Source organism: Perognathus longimembris, chromosome 7 (genome assembly GCF_023159225.1).
Source record: "Perognathus longimembris pacificus isolate PPM17 chromosome 7, ASM2315922v1, whole genome shotgun sequence".
Lineage (NCBI taxonomy): Eukaryota > Metazoa > Chordata > Mammalia > Rodentia > Heteromyidae > Perognathus > Perognathus longimembris.
In genome coordinates, this window is record NC_063167.1 from 75289962 (window position 1) to 75311524 (window position 21563).

At 38.2% G+C, this 21563-nt stretch overlaps 1 protein-coding gene and 1 non-coding gene across 2 annotated transcripts in view; one reads left to right on the forward strand and one right to left on the reverse strand.

The window, feature by feature from the left end:
- Brdt (bromodomain testis associated) overlaps positions 1 to 21563 on the forward strand; it is a 44851-nt gene that overhangs the window by 20880 nt on the left and 2408 nt on the right. Inside the window, exons 11-15 of the mRNA XM_048349974.1 lie at positions 852 to 910; positions 3688 to 3868; positions 10514 to 10611; positions 15142 to 15347; positions 16297 to 16477. Coding sequence (XP_048205931.1) covers positions 852 to 910; positions 3688 to 3868; positions 10514 to 10611; positions 15142 to 15347; positions 16297 to 16477 — 725 coding nt within the window. The remainder of the gene's footprint in view (positions 1 to 851; positions 911 to 3687; positions 3869 to 10513; positions 10612 to 15141; positions 15348 to 16296; positions 16478 to 21563) is intronic.
- On the reverse strand, positions 9318 to 9443 carry LOC125355812. The gene has a single exon (XR_007211744.1). It is a non-coding gene; the product is annotated as a small nucleolar RNA SNORA51 (small nucleolar RNA).

Sequence of the window (21563 nt, forward strand, 5' to 3'; positions counted from 1 at the left end):
GTCTAAATAGTATTCGGTGTTGACCAGCCATGGCTCCCTGGAGCCTGAAGCAAATATCACACAGGTGGTTCATGAGTGCTGGCTCGGAGAGGTGGATCAAGGCAATAACTAGAGGATCGGTGCCTTACCACACTGACCTAGGCTTATGATCCACAGAATCAATAGCAGAATAATCAGAGGGGCACATATTTGTACTCTAAACAGAGTGAGATCTCTTTATTATATCTGCCAGTGTCAGCAGAGTGAGATCTCTTGATTATATTTACTGCCAGTGTCAGCCATGCAGGTATTTCTAAAAGTAAAAGAGATGTAAACACAGTTGTGATGTAATTGAAAAGCCAAATAGCTCAAAAATCGAAGATTAACTAGATGAGATCTTCAGTACAGTATTTAGCAAGCAGAACAAACCTGGCCACAGAAGTCAAATAGCTTCACTTAACAATAAAAACTGTATCCTCTCAGGTAAATAACTTACCCTTTCTCTTACGGAAAATTCTTAATTATTTTAATTAAGCCTCCGATAGCTCTATCTATGGCTTTTTAAGTAAAGGACAATTTTAGAAGAATTAGTATTGCTTGTTTGAAACCTTAACCTGTTCTTTTTTAAACTGTCATTTACTGAAGTTCTTTACTGTGAAGTCATTGTTTATTGCCTGAATATAATCCACAGTGGAATTTGTGAATGGCTGATTGTTCTAAAGGAATCCCTTTAGAAATTTTGACTAAATCAAGTAGAGCAAACATCTGTGACTGTAAGAAATCACCACATCCTTCCCAATATGGAAAACTTATATGTTGATAGTTTTTTAAAGCTGAAAAATGTTGAAATCGTTATCTATATACATTTGCAGAAATGCGTAAAATTACTGAAGCAAAACAGTGTGATTCACCTTCTAAAGAGAACACAAAGGTAAGCTAGTTCTTCAACCAGTTTGTACCTTAGAAAAGAAGTCAGTATGTACACTCTAGTTCACTGGCATAATAAGAGCTTTCTTCACAACTGTTTCTCATTTTGGTGTTTTTGTTTGTTTGTTTTTTGCCTTGTGTGTGTGCTCATAGTACTCAGGAGGCACTGGCAGGAAGAGCCTTAGTTTAAGCCCTGCCAGGGCCATGTAGCAAATTTCAGTTTCAAAGGAAGAAAAGAAGGAGAGAGGGAAGGAGGACTATTTTACTTGCATAACAAAAGTTGTTATTCAGTGCATCAACTAAAATTTCAAAACTTTCTTCCTAAAAAATTGTTGTCTAGTGGAATATTTGACTTATTTTTCTATAAGATATACTTGTTATATAAAGAGAACTAATTCTGGAAACTTCATTTTAACCTTGAGTTGGTGATCCCTTGTGAGCACACAGGAGAGGCAGGGTACTGTATGCACAGTAAGGTGAACTTTCTTAACAAAAGCAAGGAGGAGAATAGTAGATAAAGATTATAATCGCCAACTACCAACTTTAGCATTCCTATTTTGATTAGTAGTTCACATGAAAATAAGTCAGTTTATTTTCATTAATTCAAATTGTTACTCTCATATGAAACTTTTGTCCTGCACACCCAACCCCAGCAAAGAATTACAGAAAACATATGTAATTACATCTAAGTGGGCTAAGGAAACACGATAATAAACAACAGTCCTGAAAGAATTCTAAGTTGTGAAAAGGGAGATAATCACTGTAAAACCATAGAAGGCTGAGTTCGTGGTGGTTCCTGCTGTAATCCAGCTACTCAAGAGGCTCTAAGGATCGTGTTTTAAAGCCAGCCCAGGCAGAAAGTATATGAAACTCTCCAATTAACCACCATGAAAGCTGGAAATAGAGAGTTATGGCTCTCAAGTGGTAGAGCTCTACTTGAGCAAAAAAATTTCAAAGACAGTGAATGCCCAGGCCGTCAAGCCCCAGGACTTACACACACACACACACACACACACACACACAGAGAGAGATTATATGATAATGTTATAATAAACTATACTTACAGAGTTTTAGAAAATGAAAGAAGATAGAATATATACTTCCTAAAGGGGAGGAGTAGATTTCTCAGAAGAGGAAATGCTTGAAATGGATTCTTAGTTATTAGTATAATGACATACAAATTAAGGACAGAAGTAATAGTATGAGTGAAAAGAGACAAATGAGGCACTGTCAGTTATATTCAAGGAAATGGAGCAGCTGAGGCAAAGAGATAAAACATTGGGGGTTGGAAACCCAAGTGAAATGTGACCTAGGATTATGATGGGAGAGGATAGCATAGGATCAATGACCAGATAACCAAAGGGGAACATATTTGTACTCCAACACAGTGAGATCTTCGTTATATTTACTTCTATTGCTAGTGTCAGCAACAACTTGGTAGGCAGAAATGAGTTCTCAAAAAGCTCTTTTATATATACAGCTAGTTTAACTTAGTTGTAGCCATTAGAGAAATCAAAACATCATGTCAAGGTATGAAGGAACTCCGGAAGTGTTCTTAAGATACATCATGTAGAATGCCATTTTTATGAGCTACGTTGGCCAGCGTTTTTAAAGTTTCACTCACTGATGAATAATTTTTTTTGCCAGTATTGCTGCTTGAACTCAGGACCTGAGCACTGTCCCTGGCTGCTTCTTGCTCAAGGCTAGCTCTCTACCACTTGAGTCACAGTGCCACTTCTGGCTTTTTCTATATATGTGGTGCTAAGGAATTGAACCCAGGGCTTCATGCATACTAGGCAAGCACTCTACCTCTAGGCCACATTCCCAGCCCCTTGTTTCATTTTTTAAAGTAGATATGTACTAGTTTCTATATTGACAAACGAGTAGATGTATTTGCATATTTCAGAAAGTGATTGTTTCATGTTTTAACCCTGACTGACTTATAGCTTTAGATTGGATCTGTAGTATTGCTGGGCTAAGCCTTCCTCTGGCATTCATTTTACTCAGACCTGTGTAAATACTATTTGTAGACTTGCTTCATTTATTCACTTGCCCCAATCTCTTTATTAGATGGAAGAGAAAAAAATGTCTCATATCTGTATTTCAGCAACTGAAAGCTTAGTGTGTAATGTTACTGTACTTAGCTTGCCACTGAATAGGCATAACATTTTAGGCAGGTTGTTTCCATTATCTCTGAGTCTTACTGTAAATCACAAATGGAAATAATAACTATGCCTAACTCAGAATTTTTGTAGGAATTAAAGATAGTGTGTGGTGCCTAAAGTTGTAAGCACTAAATAAATATTAGCTATTGTGCAACTTTTATTTAATAAATAATCATGTAGTACATAGTCTTATAGGGTGGTGGTGTTTTAATTAAAAATTTCTTCTCTATGACTAGTAATGAAAAAGTAAACGAAGTGGATTGCTCTCTAGATTATAAAAATCTCAATTTTTTTCAGTGAATCATGAGAAACGTTCTGAAATGACTAGCACTGCTTAATAACATATATATATATATACTAGTGACTAAATGATAGGCTTTGACTAGTTCTAACTCTTATATGTCACATGTCACATGATGACTAAGTTATTTAATTTCTAAACCTCATCTGGAAGATAGAAATGATTGTCCCTTAAGGTATTAGCTATGTCAATAGATAAGGTGGTATTCAAAAGGTATCACTAAATTATATTCTTGTCCTTGTGTTTCTGATCTCTTAGCTATTATTCTTATGTTATTAAAACTGAAAGATCTAAGGTAACTTTATCTTTGTCTAGAAGATACCGTCTTCTGTGCAAGAGACAAGCTCTGCTGAAGCAGCTCTTGCTCAGCAGACCGCACACCCATGTGGAGTACCAGTGAACCATTACCAGCCAGATCCAGTGCATGGTTACCCAGGGCTAGAGTATCCACGGGCTATGGAAACCAATGTGCCTGTGCAGAGCCAGCCTCCTTTAGGTAAGAAACAACACGTAAACAACTATGATTGAGAAATTGACTTGTAAAACTGTATATGAAAATACAAAGCCATCAGCAATGTCATACATCAGGAAATAGTGAAAATTATATCTCATAAGTTCCAGGTGGGAAATCACTGAGGTATATATAATCCTAGAAATTATCTGTGTCATCTGGTCATGGCCTCTGTAACCCCAGCTTCTCAGGAGAAAGGGGTAGGAGGATTGTAGTCCAAGACCACAATCCTCAAAAATCCACAAAAAGTTAGCAATACCTTATCTCAAAAACAAGCTGGGTATGATGTGGGGAATATTTTCTTTCATCCCTAACATATATTAGGCTATATAAGGCCCACAAAATTAGTTGGTACATGACAGGGCAGACATACATGTATGCTTCCCTTTGGCTGACTAAGGCCCATCTACTTGTATTGGTAATTTTGTATAGTTCACAAATATTCAAATGGCCCTTGGCAGAAAAAGGTTTTCAATCCCTACTCTCAGATACTGAGGAGATGGACATGGAATATTGAAACCCAAGGCCAGCACAGACAAAAGTTTGAGACCCTATCTAAAAACTGAAACTGTTAAAAGGGATGAGACAGCAGAATAGATGCATCCTCCACTTTTATCCTTCCATGCATAAGAAGAATCAGGTAACAGGAAGTACTATATTCCAAAGAGAGAAACAAAGGAAGAGCAGAGAATCCAGAATTACAAGTCAGATGCCAGTGCCTCACAACTATAATCCCACTACCCAATGTGAGGCTCAAGAATTCAATCCCCAGAACCTAAAAAAGAAAAACTCAAAACACACAAAAAAAGCCCTCAGTAGAAAGCCTTACCAAAATGAAACAAGCTGAAAATAGAGCATCTGGGATCAAAGACAAAGTAGAGGAATTAGACTGGACAATGACAGAAAAAATACTAAGAAAATATGAGTAGAGCGTGCAAGACCTCTGGGAAACCATGAAAAGACCAAACCTATGAATCATGGGTACAGAAGACACAAACTATTAAAGGTACAGAAAATATATTCAACAAAATAGCAGAAGACATCTGCAATCTTGAGAAAGAGAAGGGTTGTCTGGGTTCTGGAGGCTTTCAGAAAACCAAACAGGCAAGAGGAGAAAACAACACTAAACACAGTATAATAAAAACACTAAATGTACATAAATGAATGTTGAAAGCTTTGAGAGAAAAGCGATAAGCCACATATAAAGACAAAACCTTAACATGTTTTCAACAAAAAAAACTCCAAAAACAAGCAGGGCATGGAATGATGTTCCCCAAAAATATATTCACAACAAATACCAATAGAATATATGTCTTCTACTGTACTGGATAATCTAGAATAAATATATATATTTTTAGATGTGGAATTGAGTCAGAAGATATACACAAACAGTTCTATAACAAGTAGCAGGGTTAAAAGCAGTAATAGTCTGCAAGCAAAAAGTGTTCAGGAATGGATGTGTTCATTTACACATTCTGTCAGACCTTGAAGAAGAACCAGCACCTCAAGCTATTCCATTCATTAGAAAGGGAAGGTGTGTTAGCTACTAAACTCATTCTATAAAACCAGCATTACTTTTGTTGGGCTTTAAATTGCCGGGCTTAGCTCTATCCCTCCCCAACAAGTGGGGATAGGTCCTGGGCTTATCTATCTCTGTGGGGGATCCATACTCACTCTCTCACATCCCCCGGGCCGGTAAGGTATCGACACGGGAGTGGGGTCCTGGGTTTAGCCTCGGGTCGCATGTAGATGCGAGACCTCATACTCGCCAGCCCAAGGATGACACGAGCGCGTGAGATCTCGGAGATGTCTCTGGGACAGTTCTAATTTATTCAGATGAGAAACCACAAAGATATACCCCAGAGGCGGGCACAGGGAAGGGGAGAAGGGATTGGCCACGAGGGGTGTCCATCAAGTGATGTCAGGGGACCTCCCTTGGGGGCAGAAGCCCAGTCCCCCAAGGATGGACCCCTGGGGTACCCCTCCATTACACACATGCTCGCCCCAGGAGCAGGGCTTGCCTTCCTGTTAAAGGCAGGAAGGGGAGGGACAAGCCAAGGTCAGCTGTGGCCTCTTAAAGGCACAGCTGACCCCAACAACTTTGATACTGAAACTAGACAAAGACACAACAAAAAATTATAGGCAATTTCCTTGACAAACATAGGCACAAATAATTCTTGATAGAATCCTTACAAGCATAATTCAACAAGTCATTTAAAGATTTTACATCACGACCAAGTTGGTTTCATTCCAGGGATACAAAAATAGTTCAACATATAAAAACCACATAATCAGATTCTAAGTCACATGGCTTCTGTCTTGGAAATTTTACCTGTAGATTACTTAAGACAGGAGTCAGGAGACTTTAGGAAAGGGAAGAAAGGAAGTGTTCTCTATGGGTCTTGTGGCCTCAACCATCAGTATAGGGTTTTTTCTTTCCTTGGTGACAGTAGAAGGACTTCATTTTCATAACATACTACTCTTGATACTTTCTTTAAAGATACTTTCATTGAAGATTCTCTCATGAGATATTTGGCTGGGAGCTGGGAGGCTAAGGTGCTTGAGTCCTGGCTCTTCAGTGAACTTAACTGTGTGACCTTGGGCAAGTCACTTAACCTCTCTGTGCTTCAGTCTCCCTGTCTTGTAAATTGGGAGTAATACCTACCTCACAGGGTTGTTGTGGGGATTAATTAGAGATAATGTCTGTAAAGCATTTAAGATTCTTGAAGAAGGCGCTATATAAATACAAAATAATATCTATTAAAAAAAAACAAACAAAAAAACAGAAAATTCAACCCTAAAATTCATATAGAAACATGAGACCCCACACATAAAAAGTAACCCTAAGCAAAAATAATAATGCTAGAAAGTCAAAATATCAGATTTTGAATTATACAACAGAGCCATAGTTGCTGTTTAAAAAACAGCATAGTTCAGGGCTGGGAATGTGGCCTAGTGGCAAGAGTGCTTGCCTTGTATACATGAGGCCCTGGGTTCGATTCCCTAGCACCACATATACAGAAAATGGCCAGAAGTGGCGCTGTGGCTCAAGTGGCAGAGTGCTAGCCTTGAGCAAAAAAGAAGCCAGGGACAGTGCTCAGGCCTTGAGTTCACAGCCTAGGACTGGCCAAACAAACAAACAAAAAACAGCATAGTATTGGCACAGAAATAGACATGAAGCCAGTTCAGGACATTCTAGAAGATGCAGAAATCCACATGGCTACAGCCATTTGATTTTTATTTTAGTTTTAGCAAAGGTTTAATGTCAAGGTTAAAGGAAAGAGAAATGGAAAAGAGAGCAAAGCATTTTCCCAGGCAGGAAATGAGCACTAAAGACTCAAAAATGGATCAGTTATCTTACTGTGAGATCAGTGCTAAAAGCATGTGTTTAGCATGCACAAAGCCTGGGTTCAATTCTCAGCACTTCATATCAAACAAGAAAGATTGATTGACTGATTGACTGACTGATAGTACAGGCAGGCAAACTGACTATAAGGACACGCAGGGGGAAGAACAAATAAACCTCCAAAGTATGAAAAACTTGTATCCATCCATTTTCTGGAAATAAAAATTTAAGATATTCAGAGTAGACTATGAAAATATTGTTTCTGAGCCATAGCTTATTTTGCACTTTAGTATATTTGGATCATCTTTGTATACAAAAACCAACTTTGAATCATTTTTCAACTGTTTGGTTTTGATTTTTTGAGAGATGTAAGTTTGAAGGCTGATTAGTAAAGGAGTAGAGGAAAGTAAGTGGCTACTTTTGCTGGAGTCTGTTTAAGAAGAGTAAAGACAGGGCTGGGAATATGGCCTAGTGGCAAGAGAGTTTGCCTCATATACATGAAGTCCTGGGTTCGATTCCTCAGCACCACATATATAGAAAAGGCCAGAGATGGCGCTGTGGCTCAAGTGGTAGAGTGCTAGCCTTGAGCAAAAAGAAGCCAGGAACAGTACTCAGGCCCTGAGTCCAAGCCCCCAGGACTGGCAAAAAAAAAAAAAAGAAGAGTAAAGACAGCTTTGTCCTTGAAAAGAAATAAAGTTAGTGAAAAACAATGGTAAGAATGCACACAAGATGCTCTTTTCTTCCTGCGTTAATGAAGAATAAACATTGAAAGTCTATCTGTTCAGAAAGGATGAGACTATGTATTATCTCAAGATTGTTCATGTATTGCCTGTTTCTATTGTACCAATAGGCTATTCATTCTACTGTAATATTTGCTAACTGTAGGTGGCGCTATGTCCAAAGGAAACTGCACATGTACATACCCACTGTGTATGTGGAAATTTACCTTTCTGGAGTTTAATTACAATAGAAATACATACATACATACATACATATATTATACACATATGTGTATATATACGTATATATATATACTTTTTTATTTTAATTTTTTGCCAGTCCTGAGGCTTGAACATGGGTTTAGGCACTGTTCCTGAGCCTCTCTGTGTTCAAGGCTAGTGTACTCTACCACTTGAGCCACAACGCCACTTCCAGCTTTTTCTGAGTAGTTTGTTGGCAATAAGAGTCTCATTGACTTTCTTGCCTGGGTTGGCTTTGAACTGCCCTCCTCAGATCTCAGCCTCCTGAGTAGCTAGGATTGCAGGCATGAGCCAGGGCACCTGGCTTGGAAATTAATTTCTTATCCATGGCTGATAAATTTATCCTGACATTTTCATACTGAAATAAATTTTCATATTGAAAATAGTTTGACATTAGTTTTCTTCTATCCCCACATTTTCATCTCTGCAAAATGGGAATTTTTCTTACTAAGCCAAAATGTTTAGTCACAAATGATTAATAACATTTTCCTTATAATTCATTGTATCCCCATCATATTAAAAATCTCCACTGAATTGTATTGGATTTTTAAAAAGAAAGATCAAGGTTGTCATAAACAAATTGACATGACAAATGAGAAGTCAAATCAAGTATTTGCCTTGTACAAAAGTAATACTGAAAAGAAGCAAAAGTAAAATTTAAGGCGGCAAGGAATGCAGAATGAACTGATATCTTTGCCAGATGCGTATTTTACAGAATAAATGTTAGGTGAGCTAAGGATTAGAGAAAGAAAGAAGACTTCCCTATCTAGGCACTGGCAGGCATTCCAGATGAAGTAAACAGAATTATGGCAAACTAATAATTCAGTGATTGAGGTTTTGGCTGGATCACCAGGAATGTGGACAGATAAATTTGGAAAGACAGATAATAGAGAACTTTGAATCTACATTGCTTTTGCAGATAATAGAGAACTTTGAATCTGTATGCTTTTTACTTAAATGAAAAGGTATAGTTAGTGTGCATCCAGTGAGGGTTTTGCTTTAGATGGTTTTTTGTTGTTGTCGTTTTGGTTTTGTTTTGTGGTTTTTTGTGATGCTTGGGTTTGAACTCAGAGCTGTGTACTTTCTTTTCTTTCTTTTTTCCCCCACCTCATGTCTCTCCATTCACTACAGATAAAGCACAGAGCCTGAGCCAAGGTGTGTATGGGGTAAATTTACTCTGCCCCCTTGCTCTATACAGTGTAATAACATGGCCTGTGGTAAACACCAGGAGGCCTCTGGACCTTTTACCTTTTAAGCCATGCCTGTAGTTCTTTCCTTCCTTCCTTCCTTCCTTCTTTCCTTTCCTTTCCTTCCCTTTCCCTTTCCTTTTCTTTCCTTTTCCTTTCCTTTCCTTTTCCTTTCCTTTTCCTTTTCCTTTTCCTTTTTTTCCCCCCAAACAGGATCTTGCTTTTTGCCTGTAAGATTCCCTCTCTAGTTAACCAGCAAAATGCTAGACTGGAGGCCTGGCTTAAGTGATAGAGCAGCAGCTATGAACAAGAATGACAAGCAGAAACTTGAGGTCCTAAGAGGACCAGAGGTCAAACCCCAGTACCAGTGCAAAACAAAAACAACTGTACCTGTGTAGTTTATCTTCACCAATAGTAGTAAATGAATTACTTAATTGAAAGTTTAAGAATTAATGAGAGTCCCTGGGTTCAATCCCCAGCACCTCCCCCCCCCCCCAAAAAAAGAAAGGAATAGTAAGATTTAATATTTTGTTTTCTTTATTTCAGAGGGTCAAAAGTTTTTGCATTGTTTTTGTTTTTGTTTTTACATTTCTTAACCCTTAACTGGCTCATTAGCTGTTATAACCAGCTATGTCTGATACTTGGTTCTTTGTTTTATTTGTTCTCAGATTGCTACCCAGACAGTGTCTTTCTCTGGAAGCCCTACATTATCACAGCTGTTCTTCCTAATGGAGTTACTGGTGGGGAAACAAACTAGTCATGGATAACTTAGTTTAATTAAGACCCACCTCTGGAGCTGAAATCAGCCCTCAAACTGAACAACTGTATGCACACAGACAGATAAGTCAATTTTTGTGGGTCAGTCTTGATGTCAGCTATACCTCATGCTGACCAAAACAAAAATAGTGACAGAAAAGAAACAAAAAAGGTCATCTTCAATTGAGAAATATTTCATCTTATGGTATAACAAAGTCCTTGATAAAGAATATGCCGAAGTGAAGATGCATTTAAAAAATCTTTTATTCGTATAGTGTCTGACCAGGAAGGAAAAAAAACAAATTTTGGATAAATATGACTAAATAGTTTGATTGTACCGTTCTAAAATGTGTACTTCTAGGTGATTCTGAAGTCTTGAATGGCCCCACAGTGGTGCATCCATCTGGTGACAATGGCACAATGGTGTTAGAATCTGAATGTCAAGTTCCTGTGCAGAAGGTAAACAGTCATGTTTTCACTTGTTATCTTAAAGGGATTTAAAATTGAGTAAGAATTCAAGGAGGTATTTTAAGCCTTAACGTAAATGAGATTTCAGATCTCTATGCCTAAATTTTTTTAAGGAAAAAAATATATATATAACCACCACTTTTCACCCACCCACTACAATCAAATGTTGTGCACATATTTGGTGCTGGTCCTGTGGCTTGAACTGAAAGCCTGGACACTGTCCCTGAGGTTTTATTGCTCAAGGCAAGAGATCTACCACTTTGGAGTCTCAGGGACTTTTCTGCCTGGGATGGCTTCAAACTACAATCCTCAGATTTCAGCCTCCTGAGTAACTAGGATTATGGGTGTAAGCCTCCAGCACCTGGCACTTGTGTTTACATTTGATTTCAAATTCTGTTTTGGTATTTGCCTGCTATCACAATCTTTTTGCACTACTGGTGGTAGAACCTAAGGCCTTGCACATGCTATAAATATGTGCTCCACCATCAAACTGTGTCCCCAGCCTCTTACTCCAATTTTTTAAAGCATGTCATTAAAATCACATTCTAGAATCCAAGGGGGAGATTCTCTAGAATGGTGTCTATATATGCTTAGTCTTCAACCCTCCCACTGCTATCATTCTTTCAATAAATAGTCTAGATATTTGGGATATATCAGATAATGTTCTAGTCATTGAGCTTTAATTCTTACAAACCAAATATGTAAGAGATATTATTCTACCTCTGTCTCTCTTCTTTATTCCTTACAAGTACTCAGAAGACAATTCCCCATTTTTATGCTTAAGACTATCATTTTGGTATACTTATGAAATAAGTGTCTTTGGTCCCCTTCCCCTTCCCCTGCCTCATATGTTGAAGACTAAACCCAGCCCTCTGCCTGCATGCTAGTCAAGGGCTCTACAACTCAGCTGTATCTTAGTCCATATCTTTGATTTCATATATGATGTTCCATAGTTATCATCATTAAAAACTTTAATGAAGGTATTTTGTTATTGATAAAAATGGATCAGTGCCACTTTTTGCCTTTTCTAGCAACCAACATTAAATTTTATTTTATTGTTTGTCTTAACAGAGTTTTAAAGAATAGACTTACTGGACTTCTTTGTAGTCATTGATAGTGGTGGTGGTTTTATTGTGGGTGGCACAGGGGGTTGAACTCAGTCACTCATGCTTGTTAGGCAGGCACTCTACCACTGAGATCTCCAGCCCCACTGAATTTCTTAAACCAAACATTTGGTTTCTGATGTCCTACAATATTTCTATTCCTGAATAACAAAACTTGGTAATTTTAACTTTCTCAAAATAAAGCTTAAAAATAATAAGAAAATATCCCACAAGGCAGAGATTATCATAAAATATCAGGTATATGTCATATTGTTGAAGCTCATGCTACAGGTCAAATTGAACTATACTCTTTTTCCTTCTTCTTGTTTTTTAAATTTCCAATACCCAGCACATAGTTGTAAGTAAAACATTGAGATGAACACTGAAGAAGAAATGGGATTGTGTGACTTGTTCCCTTCATTAAAAACAGCCAAGCAAACTTTTCCCCTATTGACATCACTTCCCACATTTGCTAGCACCATCAGCATGTATATAAAAAGAGAGGCTATGAAATTTGGGTGCTACAGGAAACCTTTGAGGATTAGTCTTTATGAGTAAACTATAACCGCATATTCCCAAATGAGAGCTGAGAGTGAAACAAGATTTCAGCAAGCTCTTAGCCTCTCACATTTCTACTTGGAACGCCTCGTTTCACAGTGCCGCTCTGGTCTATTTCTGCCTCCAGAAAGCATCTCTCTTGTCAAAATGAACTTTTCCATCTCTGTTTTTTCTTATTCAATAATTCTATTGTGAAACTCTCCTAACATCTCTCATAATCTCTAACCATGAATCTTTTTTGTTTTCTTTCTCTAGTACCTATTTTCATCTTAAACTGCAATTTTCAAGCCATAATACTACTGACATATTAGCATGGAGAAATCTTTTGGGGGTGGTTCTTGAACTGTAGGATGCTCATCCAGAACCTAACATTTGAATGCCAGAAATGCCTGCTTTACTTACCCCATTGTAGTCTCCCCCCCAAAAAAAGTATGTATAAACAGTTTGTCTGCATGAGAAGATGGGAAAATCAGCACCAGCTAAGATCCAGTGTGTTCATTTTGTCTACCACATGCCCATTCCCATGCCTGAAACTTGCCCTTTCTGAGGAGCTAGTGAGGTCTGAAATGCCTGCACCCCTCCTAGCACCTCAGGAGGGTGCAAACCCCAAAGTCTTCCACTACTTCTCTCTGATGGGTCATCCACAACAGTGCTTTGTTTATGATCACTTTGCAAAGGACTCAGATACATACTTTTAGACCTGGCCTTTCATAATATCATTATGTTTGACAACTTTCCCAGAATCCTATAACCAAGGACTTGTTAAATTTTTCGGGTTTTACTAAAGATAAACCCTTTCCCTTTTTACTCTTGAAGCCAGGCCTTATCTCCTTCATTTGAGTGACTTTAACATTTTGAATTGGACCTAGAATGACTGGCTTGTGAGCCTCCTTGACCTAATCCACCCACTTGAACATCTTAATGTTTTCTCAGTATACACTAACTTTGTTTAGGACCCCATAAAAGGTAAAAGAAAATGTATGACTGATAAATCAATAAGCCTTCAATTTTTATCCCAAAGGAAGAAGTTGGAACATCCTTCCCAGACCTTGCCACAATATTCAAAGACCTTCACCAGTGGTCACCCACCCATGCTTCTGAAGTCAGCTGTGCTTTTGTCTTTCCTATGAATTGTCAATAAAACCTATTTGTGCCCTTACCAATGGAACAGGCTAAGAGTCCCAGGGCTCTTGCAACAATTTGGTCAACTAAAGGATCTCTTTCCGACAGAGAGTTGAAACAGAAAGCAGTCACTGAGACTGAGGACAGAGCCAGGATGCAAAGCAGGATGCGTCTTTGACTAATTGAGAAACTATATTTTACTTTTTTATTTTTTTGCCACTACTTGAACTCAGGACCTGGATGCTTGCTGTCCCAATATTTTTTTTTTTTTTTTTTTTGGTCAAGGACAGCGTTCTACCACTTGAGTTACAGGTCCACTTCTGGCTGTTTTGTGGGTAGGGTTTGTTTTTTTTGTTTTAGTTAATTGGATAGAAGAGTCTCAGTGACTTTCCTGCCAGGCTGGCTTTATACCATAATCCTCAGATCTCAGTGTTCTGAGTAGTTAGGATTATCAGCATGAACCACCAGCTCCTGGCTTACATTTTTTAAATTAATTTGAATTTTAAAAACTGACAAAATTAAGTATATTTGAAGCAACTGAAGTATGTTTGTTATGTAATCTTCTGGGCACTGTAATCATGCCTGTAATCCTAGCTACTCAGAAAGCTGAGGTCCAGAGTATTGAGGTTCAAAGCCAGTTTGGACAGAAAAGTTTGCTAGACTCATCTCCAAAGTAATCACATAAAACAAAAACAAACAAACAAACAAACAAAAAAAAAAAAACGAAAAACAGGGCTAGAGGTGGATGTCAAGTGTAGAGCACCAGCCAAACAAGTAATCCAAGCGAATGTGAGGCTCTGAAGAAAGAAAAAAATTTACCTACAGCTCAGTTGTTTCTAGCCAGAGTTTAAAATTTGAGAAAAAGCTTAACAAAGTAACAATGTGGAAGACTTAGAATGCATACAAATGTAAAATGTCCTGCATGTTAAATTAGCAATGTTTTGAAAGTATCAGATAAAATTAAATATGTTATTAAATTTCAACAGGAAGTCTCTAAATGTGACTAGTAAAATTTTTACATCACACCTGTTTATTGCATCAATTACATTACAGCATTGACATCAGCTATGGAATATTGGGGGCTTGGGGTTGTTGTTTTTTTGCTAGTGCTGGGGCTTGAACTCAGGGCCTGAGCACTGTCCCTGGCTTCTTTTTTGCTCAAGGCTAGCACCACTTGAGCCAGAGCTCCACTTCTAACTTTTTCTGTTTATTTGGTGCTGAGGAATCAAACCCAGGGATTCATGCATGCTAGGCAAGCACTCTACTGCTAAGCCACATGCCTAGCCCAACCGTGGCATATCTTTTTTTATTGTTTATTTATTGTCAAAGCATGGCATATCTTAAGAACAATGGTCATATCAGTTATTTTTTTTCTTGCTACAAAAAAAGGCATTGCCAGAGGTTTCCCAGCACATCTCATGCAAATCCCATTCTTAATGGCTTATTCTTGCTTTGCTTCTCATTAATTATTTGCATATGTGCTTTATTTACTTTGCAAATTAAATTGAAATAATTGACAACCATGCTACTTTAATTCTGTTTGACATGAATAATAGAGTTTAAATGATTTGTTTTGCTGGTGTCCTGTTTTTACTCTACCATATGCACATTTTAGTAACCTTTATTAAAATATATAGCCTTTGGAGTCTTAATTTGATTTATTATATTATGAAATATTGCCTTTCTATCCAAAATTTGAATCTGTTAGTCATAGACTGAAAATATTTATCTGTTTTAGGATATAAAGATTAAGAATGCAGACTCTTGGAAAAGCTTAGGCAAACCAGTGAAATCCGCAGGGGTACTGAAATCCTCAGATGAGCTCTTCAACCAGTTTAGAAAAGCAGCAATAGAAAAGGAAGTAAAAGCCCGAACACAAGCACTAATACGGAAACATCTGGAACACAATACAAAGGAACCAAAAATATCTCAAGAAAATCAGAGGTCTGTAATTTACTGGATTAAAAAAATAATTTGGGAAGTGCAGAAATGTATTTTAAATATTTTCAAATGATTATGGTGTAGCTATTTAATAGAATATAGAACAAATTACAAATGCAAAAGTTACATTCCCCTGGTATTTTTCTAAGTATGTATTTTGAAGATGTGAATAAAGATACAAATATTACTAAGTTATAATACATTATTCCAAACATACCTTCCACTTTTTTCATTGTACACATAAGAAGATAGTGGTAGTTGAGCCAAGTGCTAGTGACTCAGATCTGTAATCCTAGCTACTCAGGAGGCTGAGATCTGAGGATCCAAGTTCAAAGTCAACCCAGAAAGGAAAGTCCATTGAAACACTTACCTCCAGTTAACTACCAAAGAGTCAGAAGTGAAGCTGTGGCTTGAGTGGTAAAGCACTAGCCTTGAGCATAAAATCCCAGGAACAGCTCTTAGGCCCTGAGTTCAAGCCCCAGGACCTGCAGGCGCACGCACGCGCGCGTGCACACACACACACACACACAATAGTGGTGTACCTTGTTAAATTTCCCCAATCTTTATTTTTGTTGTTGTTAATGTAGATTTCCCAGTATAAAACTTGGCCCATAAAAGTTATAGTTTAAAAAATAATCATAAGAGCCAGGCACCAGAGGCTCACTCCTGTAATCCTAGCTACTAAGGAGTCTGAGATTTGAGGATTCACCATTTGAAGCCAGCCTTGCCTGGGCAGAAAAGTCCAGGAAACTCTTACCTCCAATTAAACACCAAAAGCTGAATGTGGAGCTGTAACTCAAGTGGTAGAGTGCCTAGCATTGAGAAAAGAGAGAGAAAGAGAATGAATGAATGTCTAATATAATTCTGTATATTTTTGTTACTTAATATACATTTGTAATAAAAAGCTTTATAGAACTTGAAGCCTACTTTGATCTTTTACTATTTCTTTAAGGGACCTTGGAAATGCACTGACTCTAGAATCTTTTTCAAATAAAATGCAAAACATGTGCCATGGAGAAGAACAGAAAGAACATGAGCCATCATCAGAAGCTCAAGATAAATGCAATCCATGGCTTCTCAAAGATCGTAATTTAGCAAGGGAGAAAGAGCAAGAACGGAGGAGGAGAGAAGCAGTAAGTGGGTTTTAGGTTACTAAATTGTTTTGTATATTCAAAGATGCATTAGAGTGATATTTTCATTCTGGGTGAGTATCATACTCTAAAATCAGAGCTTAAAATAAAAAATTCATAGTCAAGGCTGGGAATGTGGCTTACTGGTAGAGTGCTTGCCTAGCATGCACGAAGCCTTTGGTTCGATTCCTCAGTACCACATAAACAGAAAAAGCCAGCAGTGGCACTGTGGTTCAAGTGGTTGAGTGCTAGCCTTGAGCAAAAGAAGCTCAGGGACAGTGCCCAGGTCCTGAGTTCAAGCCCTAGGACTGGTAAAAAAAAAAAAAATCATAGTCAAAAGAGACAAGCATAATATAGAATGTGGGACTTGGAGTTTAAAGTTGTCTCATAACTTGTAGATACTCTTCTGATTCTTAAAAAAATCTTTAAGTTTCATTTTGGATAAATTCATACTTCTTTTCTTCAGTGTTTGATCCTCTGAATTTGACAACGTTAATTCTTCTGTACTCTTTCATCAGAGATATTGTAGTTGCTCCTAGAAGTTTGATTTGGATCTTCTTTGTATTTCTGTTAAACTTTTGAACAAATAGAATGTACTTAAAACTGTTTTATTGGACTTACCTAATTCCAAAATCAGTATCAGTTCAAAGTCAGTTTTATTTTTATTTTTTTTTGTAAGATGAAAAGATTTTATTTATTTATTTTTTTATTCAAAATTTTTATTATCAAACTGATGTACAGAGAGGTTACAGTTTCATACGTTAGGCATTGGATACATTTCTTGTACTGTTTGTTACCTTGTCCCTCATACTCAAAGTCAGTTTTAATTGATTCATGAGTCTGTGTGGATATTGGTGTGTTTTTTTTTCTTTGCATACTTGGTTCTCATTAATGCTAAATTTTAAGAACTTTGTTTTGTCAGTTCTGATAATTCTGAGAATGACATGGATTCACAAAACATAAAATAACATAGGTTTTTGTTGTTGTTGTTTTGCTAGTCCTAGAGCTTGAACTCAGGACTGGGCACTGTCCCTGACCTTCTTTTGCTCAAGGCTAGCACTCTACCACTTGAGCCACAGCACCACTTCTGGCTTTTTCTGTGCATGTGGTACTGAGGAATTGAACCCAGGGCTTCATAAATGCTAGGCAAGCACTCTATCACTAAGCCACATTCCCAGCCAAGGAACATAGCTTTAAGAAAAAGAATGCTGCTAGCTTTGGTCATAGGATAGATTATAATACAGATTCACTTCTTCAGAAATAATAAAGTTTTGTCACCTTCAGTTTTTAAGACAGGGTCCTTCTATGTAACCCTAGTTGGCCTTGAACCTGCTTTTATCTTCCCCTAAGTACTAGGAATGGAAGCCCTGGTTATGGAGCCTAGCTAGCTTCGTATTTTCTATTATTAAAGTAGAAAAATTGCAGTTGACCTTGTTATGCAGAGATTATTAGCTCATTTTTGTGGTGCTTAAAATTAAACCCAGGACCTCATGCTAAGAATACTCTTACTCCTGAGCTGCATTCCGGCCCCTGGACTGTTTTGTAATAGCAAGGTCGTAAAAAGAACTGGCTGCAGTGATATACATGTTACTTATGGAAGCAACAAAATACAGAATCCATTAGCCACCTATGACTATTGAATACGAAGTAAGGCTGATAGAACTAAGAAATGAATTTTAGGGGCTGGGAATATGACCTAGTGGCAACAGTGCTTGACTTGTATACTGAAGCCCTGGGTTCAATTCCCCAGCACCACATATATAGAAAATGGCCAGAAGTGGCGCTGTGGCTCAAGTAGCAGAGTGCTAGCCTTGAACAAAAAGAAGCCAGGGACAGTGCTCGGGCCCTGAGTCCAAGCCCCAGGACTGGGGGGAAAAAAAAGTGAATTTTAAACTTTGGTTTTTAATTAATTAGCAACATATTTCTTGGTCGGTTGTGGGGTTTGAACTCAGGGCCTGGGCACTGTCCCAGAGCTCTTTTGCTGTAGGCTAATGCCCTACCACTTTGAGTCACAGGTCCACTTCCAGTTTTTGAGTGGTTAAGAGTTGCACACATGGGAACTTTTTTCCCTGGGCTGGCTTTGAACCACAGTCCTCAGATCTCAACCTCCTGAGTAGCAAGTAGCTAGGATTACAGGCATGAGCCACTGGTTCTTGGCCTTATTAACTAGCAACTTTATATATTGCCTATTTTAATTTTTTTTCTGGGGTTATTTTGTTTTGTGGTGCTGGTGATTGAGTTTTGTGCAAGCACTCATCCCTCTTTCCATGCCTTCAGCACTTTCTCCTTTTAATTTGCTTTCCAGACAGTATTTTTCAGATCCAAACCAGTCCTGAATTTTGAATTTTGATCTTCCTACCTCTACCTCCCAAGTAGGCAAGATTACAGATATATGCTACTGTACCTGCTCCTGTTTCTGTTTCTTAAGGAACTATTCATTAAAATTTCATTAGTACTTGACTAATAGTTTTCCACTAGTGACTTGGGGGAGGGGGAGGGCCTGATTTTAGTCACCCCCAAGTGATTTTGCAACAAGCTAGTTTTCACTTAACAATTCAACTAGCCAAGCTAATAGAACCAATCAATACACTAAACACTTCTTTGGAATTTGACTGGACATAGAACATGTATCAGAGTCCCCAAAAGTTCACTTTTGACCAGTTTCTCTGACAAGCTTGTGATCTTATTTTGAATGGCTGAACAATAATATTAGAACCACAGAGAAAGGAATATCCAGCTTATGGTGTCAGCTGCTAGGACACTCATTGGTATTGTCATGCTACCCACAATTAATGAGTGTAGCGTCTGATTATCTGTCAGTCTATACCCCACAAGCATGGATTTCTGTCAAAACCTAAGATACACGAATAGAAGAGAATCTAAAATAAGACTATTTACAATCTTTTACCACCAAAAGCAAGTTTCATTACACATGCTTCCATTTTATAGTATGTCTGTGTCTATATACTTCCATAGACACTGAACATTGCAGGCTAAAACAAGAAAGTATCTGCCTGGCACTGGTGGCTCACAACCAGTAATCCTAGCTACTTAGGAGGCTGAGATTTGAGGATCATTGTTCAAAACCAGGCTGGGCAGCAAAGTCCAAAAGACTCATCTCCAGTTAAACACCAGAAAACCGGAAGTGGTGCTGTGGCACAAGTAGTAGAGTGCTAACCTTGAGCAAAAGAGTTTAAGTACAGCACCCAGGCCCTGAGTTCAAGTCCCATGACTGGAAAAAAAAATAACCAACAAAAAGCCAGCTGGAGGTGTAGGAGAGTATCTGCCAACGAAACAAGCTGAGTGAGTGTGAGGCCCGAAGTTTAAACCCTGTTTAAACAAAAACCCAGCAAAACCAAAAATAAAGATGGCATTATTGGATGGGTGTTTACTTTTAACTGAATTTTTTTTGTCCTTTCTTTTTTGGTACTTGGGATCGAACCCAGGACGTTGCACTTGCTAGGTAAGCACTTTACCACTGAGCTACATCCCAGCCCAAGATGGCACCATTGATCATTTTTGTCTCCTGACTTTTTTTTTTTTTTTTTTTTTTTGCCAGTCCTAGGGCTTGTACTCGGTGCCTAAGCACTGTCCTGGCTTCTTTTTGCTCAAGACTAGCACTCTACCACTTGAGCCACAGCACCACTTCCATCTTTTTCTGTGTATGTGGTGCTGAGGAATTGAACCAAGGCTTCATGCATGCTAGGCAAGCACTCTACCACTAAACCACATTCCCAGCCCTACCTCTTGACTTTTCAAAAATTGTGATTTTTGTGACTTTTAAGATTAAACTACAAATTGAAAAAAAAATTGTTCTGAATGTTAGATATAAATCTGATTCTATCTTTGTTAAAACACATAGGATAGAGTTTGATTAAGTCATTTGCCTCCAGTTGCTAAGTGGCAGTCAAAGAAAGCTGTAGATGAAATATATGTATAATGGCTCTCTCACATAAGGAAGATAATGGTTTATTTAGAAAACAAGTTTAGGGGCTGGGAATATGGCCTAGTGGTAGAGTGCTTGCCTCACGTGCATGAAACCCTGGGTTTGATTCTTCAGCACTACATACACAGAAAAAGCCGGAAGTGGTGCTGTTGCTCAAGTGGTTGAGTGCTACCCTTGAGCAAAAGAAGCCAGGGACAGTGCTCAGGCTCTGAGTTCAAGCTCCAGGACTGGCAGGGAAAAAAAAGAAGTTTATATATCCAGGACTATGTAAAACAGTGTCTCTAAGTCCATTATTATTAATATTGTTCTGTGAATACTGAGAAATACCTGTCTCAGAGAAAGAAATCAAACTTTTTTTTTCAAATTTTTATTATTAAACTGATGTACAGAGAGGTTACAGTTTCATACGTTAGGCATTGGATACATTATTGTACTGTTTGTTACCTCGTCCCTCATACCCCCCTCCCTCCTTCCCCTTTCCCTTTCCCCCTATGAGGTGTTCAGTTCACTTAGACCAAACAGTTTTGCAAGTATTGCTTTTGTAGTTGTTTTTTTTTCTTTTTTTTACCCTGTGACTCTCAATTTTGGTATTCTCTTTCAATTTCCTAGTTCTAATACCAGTATACATGGTTTCCAATATACTCAGATAAGATTACAGAGATAGTGTAGGTACAACCACAGGAAGGTGATACAAGAACATCATCCATAATAGAAGCTACAGGTACACATGGGACGTTGAAAGTAGTTACAACTGGGGGCTGGGGATATGGCCTAGTGGCAAGAGAGCTTGCCTCGTATACATGAGGCCCTGGGTTCGATTCCCCAGCACCACATATACAGAAGATGGCCAGAAGTGGCACTGTGGCTCAAGTGGCAGAGTGCTGGCCTTGAGCAAAAGAAGCCAGGGACAGTGCTCAGGTCCTGAGTCCAAGGCCCAGGACTGGCCAAAAAAAAAAAAAAAAAAGTAGTTACAACTGTGATATAACAATCGTTTCCATAACATGGAGTTCATTTCACTTAGCATCATCTTATGTGTTCATAAGGGTATAGCTATTGGGCTCTTGTGATCCACTGCTGTGACTTGCCTAAACCTGTACTAATTATTCCCAATAAGGGAGACCATAGAGTCCATGTTTCTTTGGG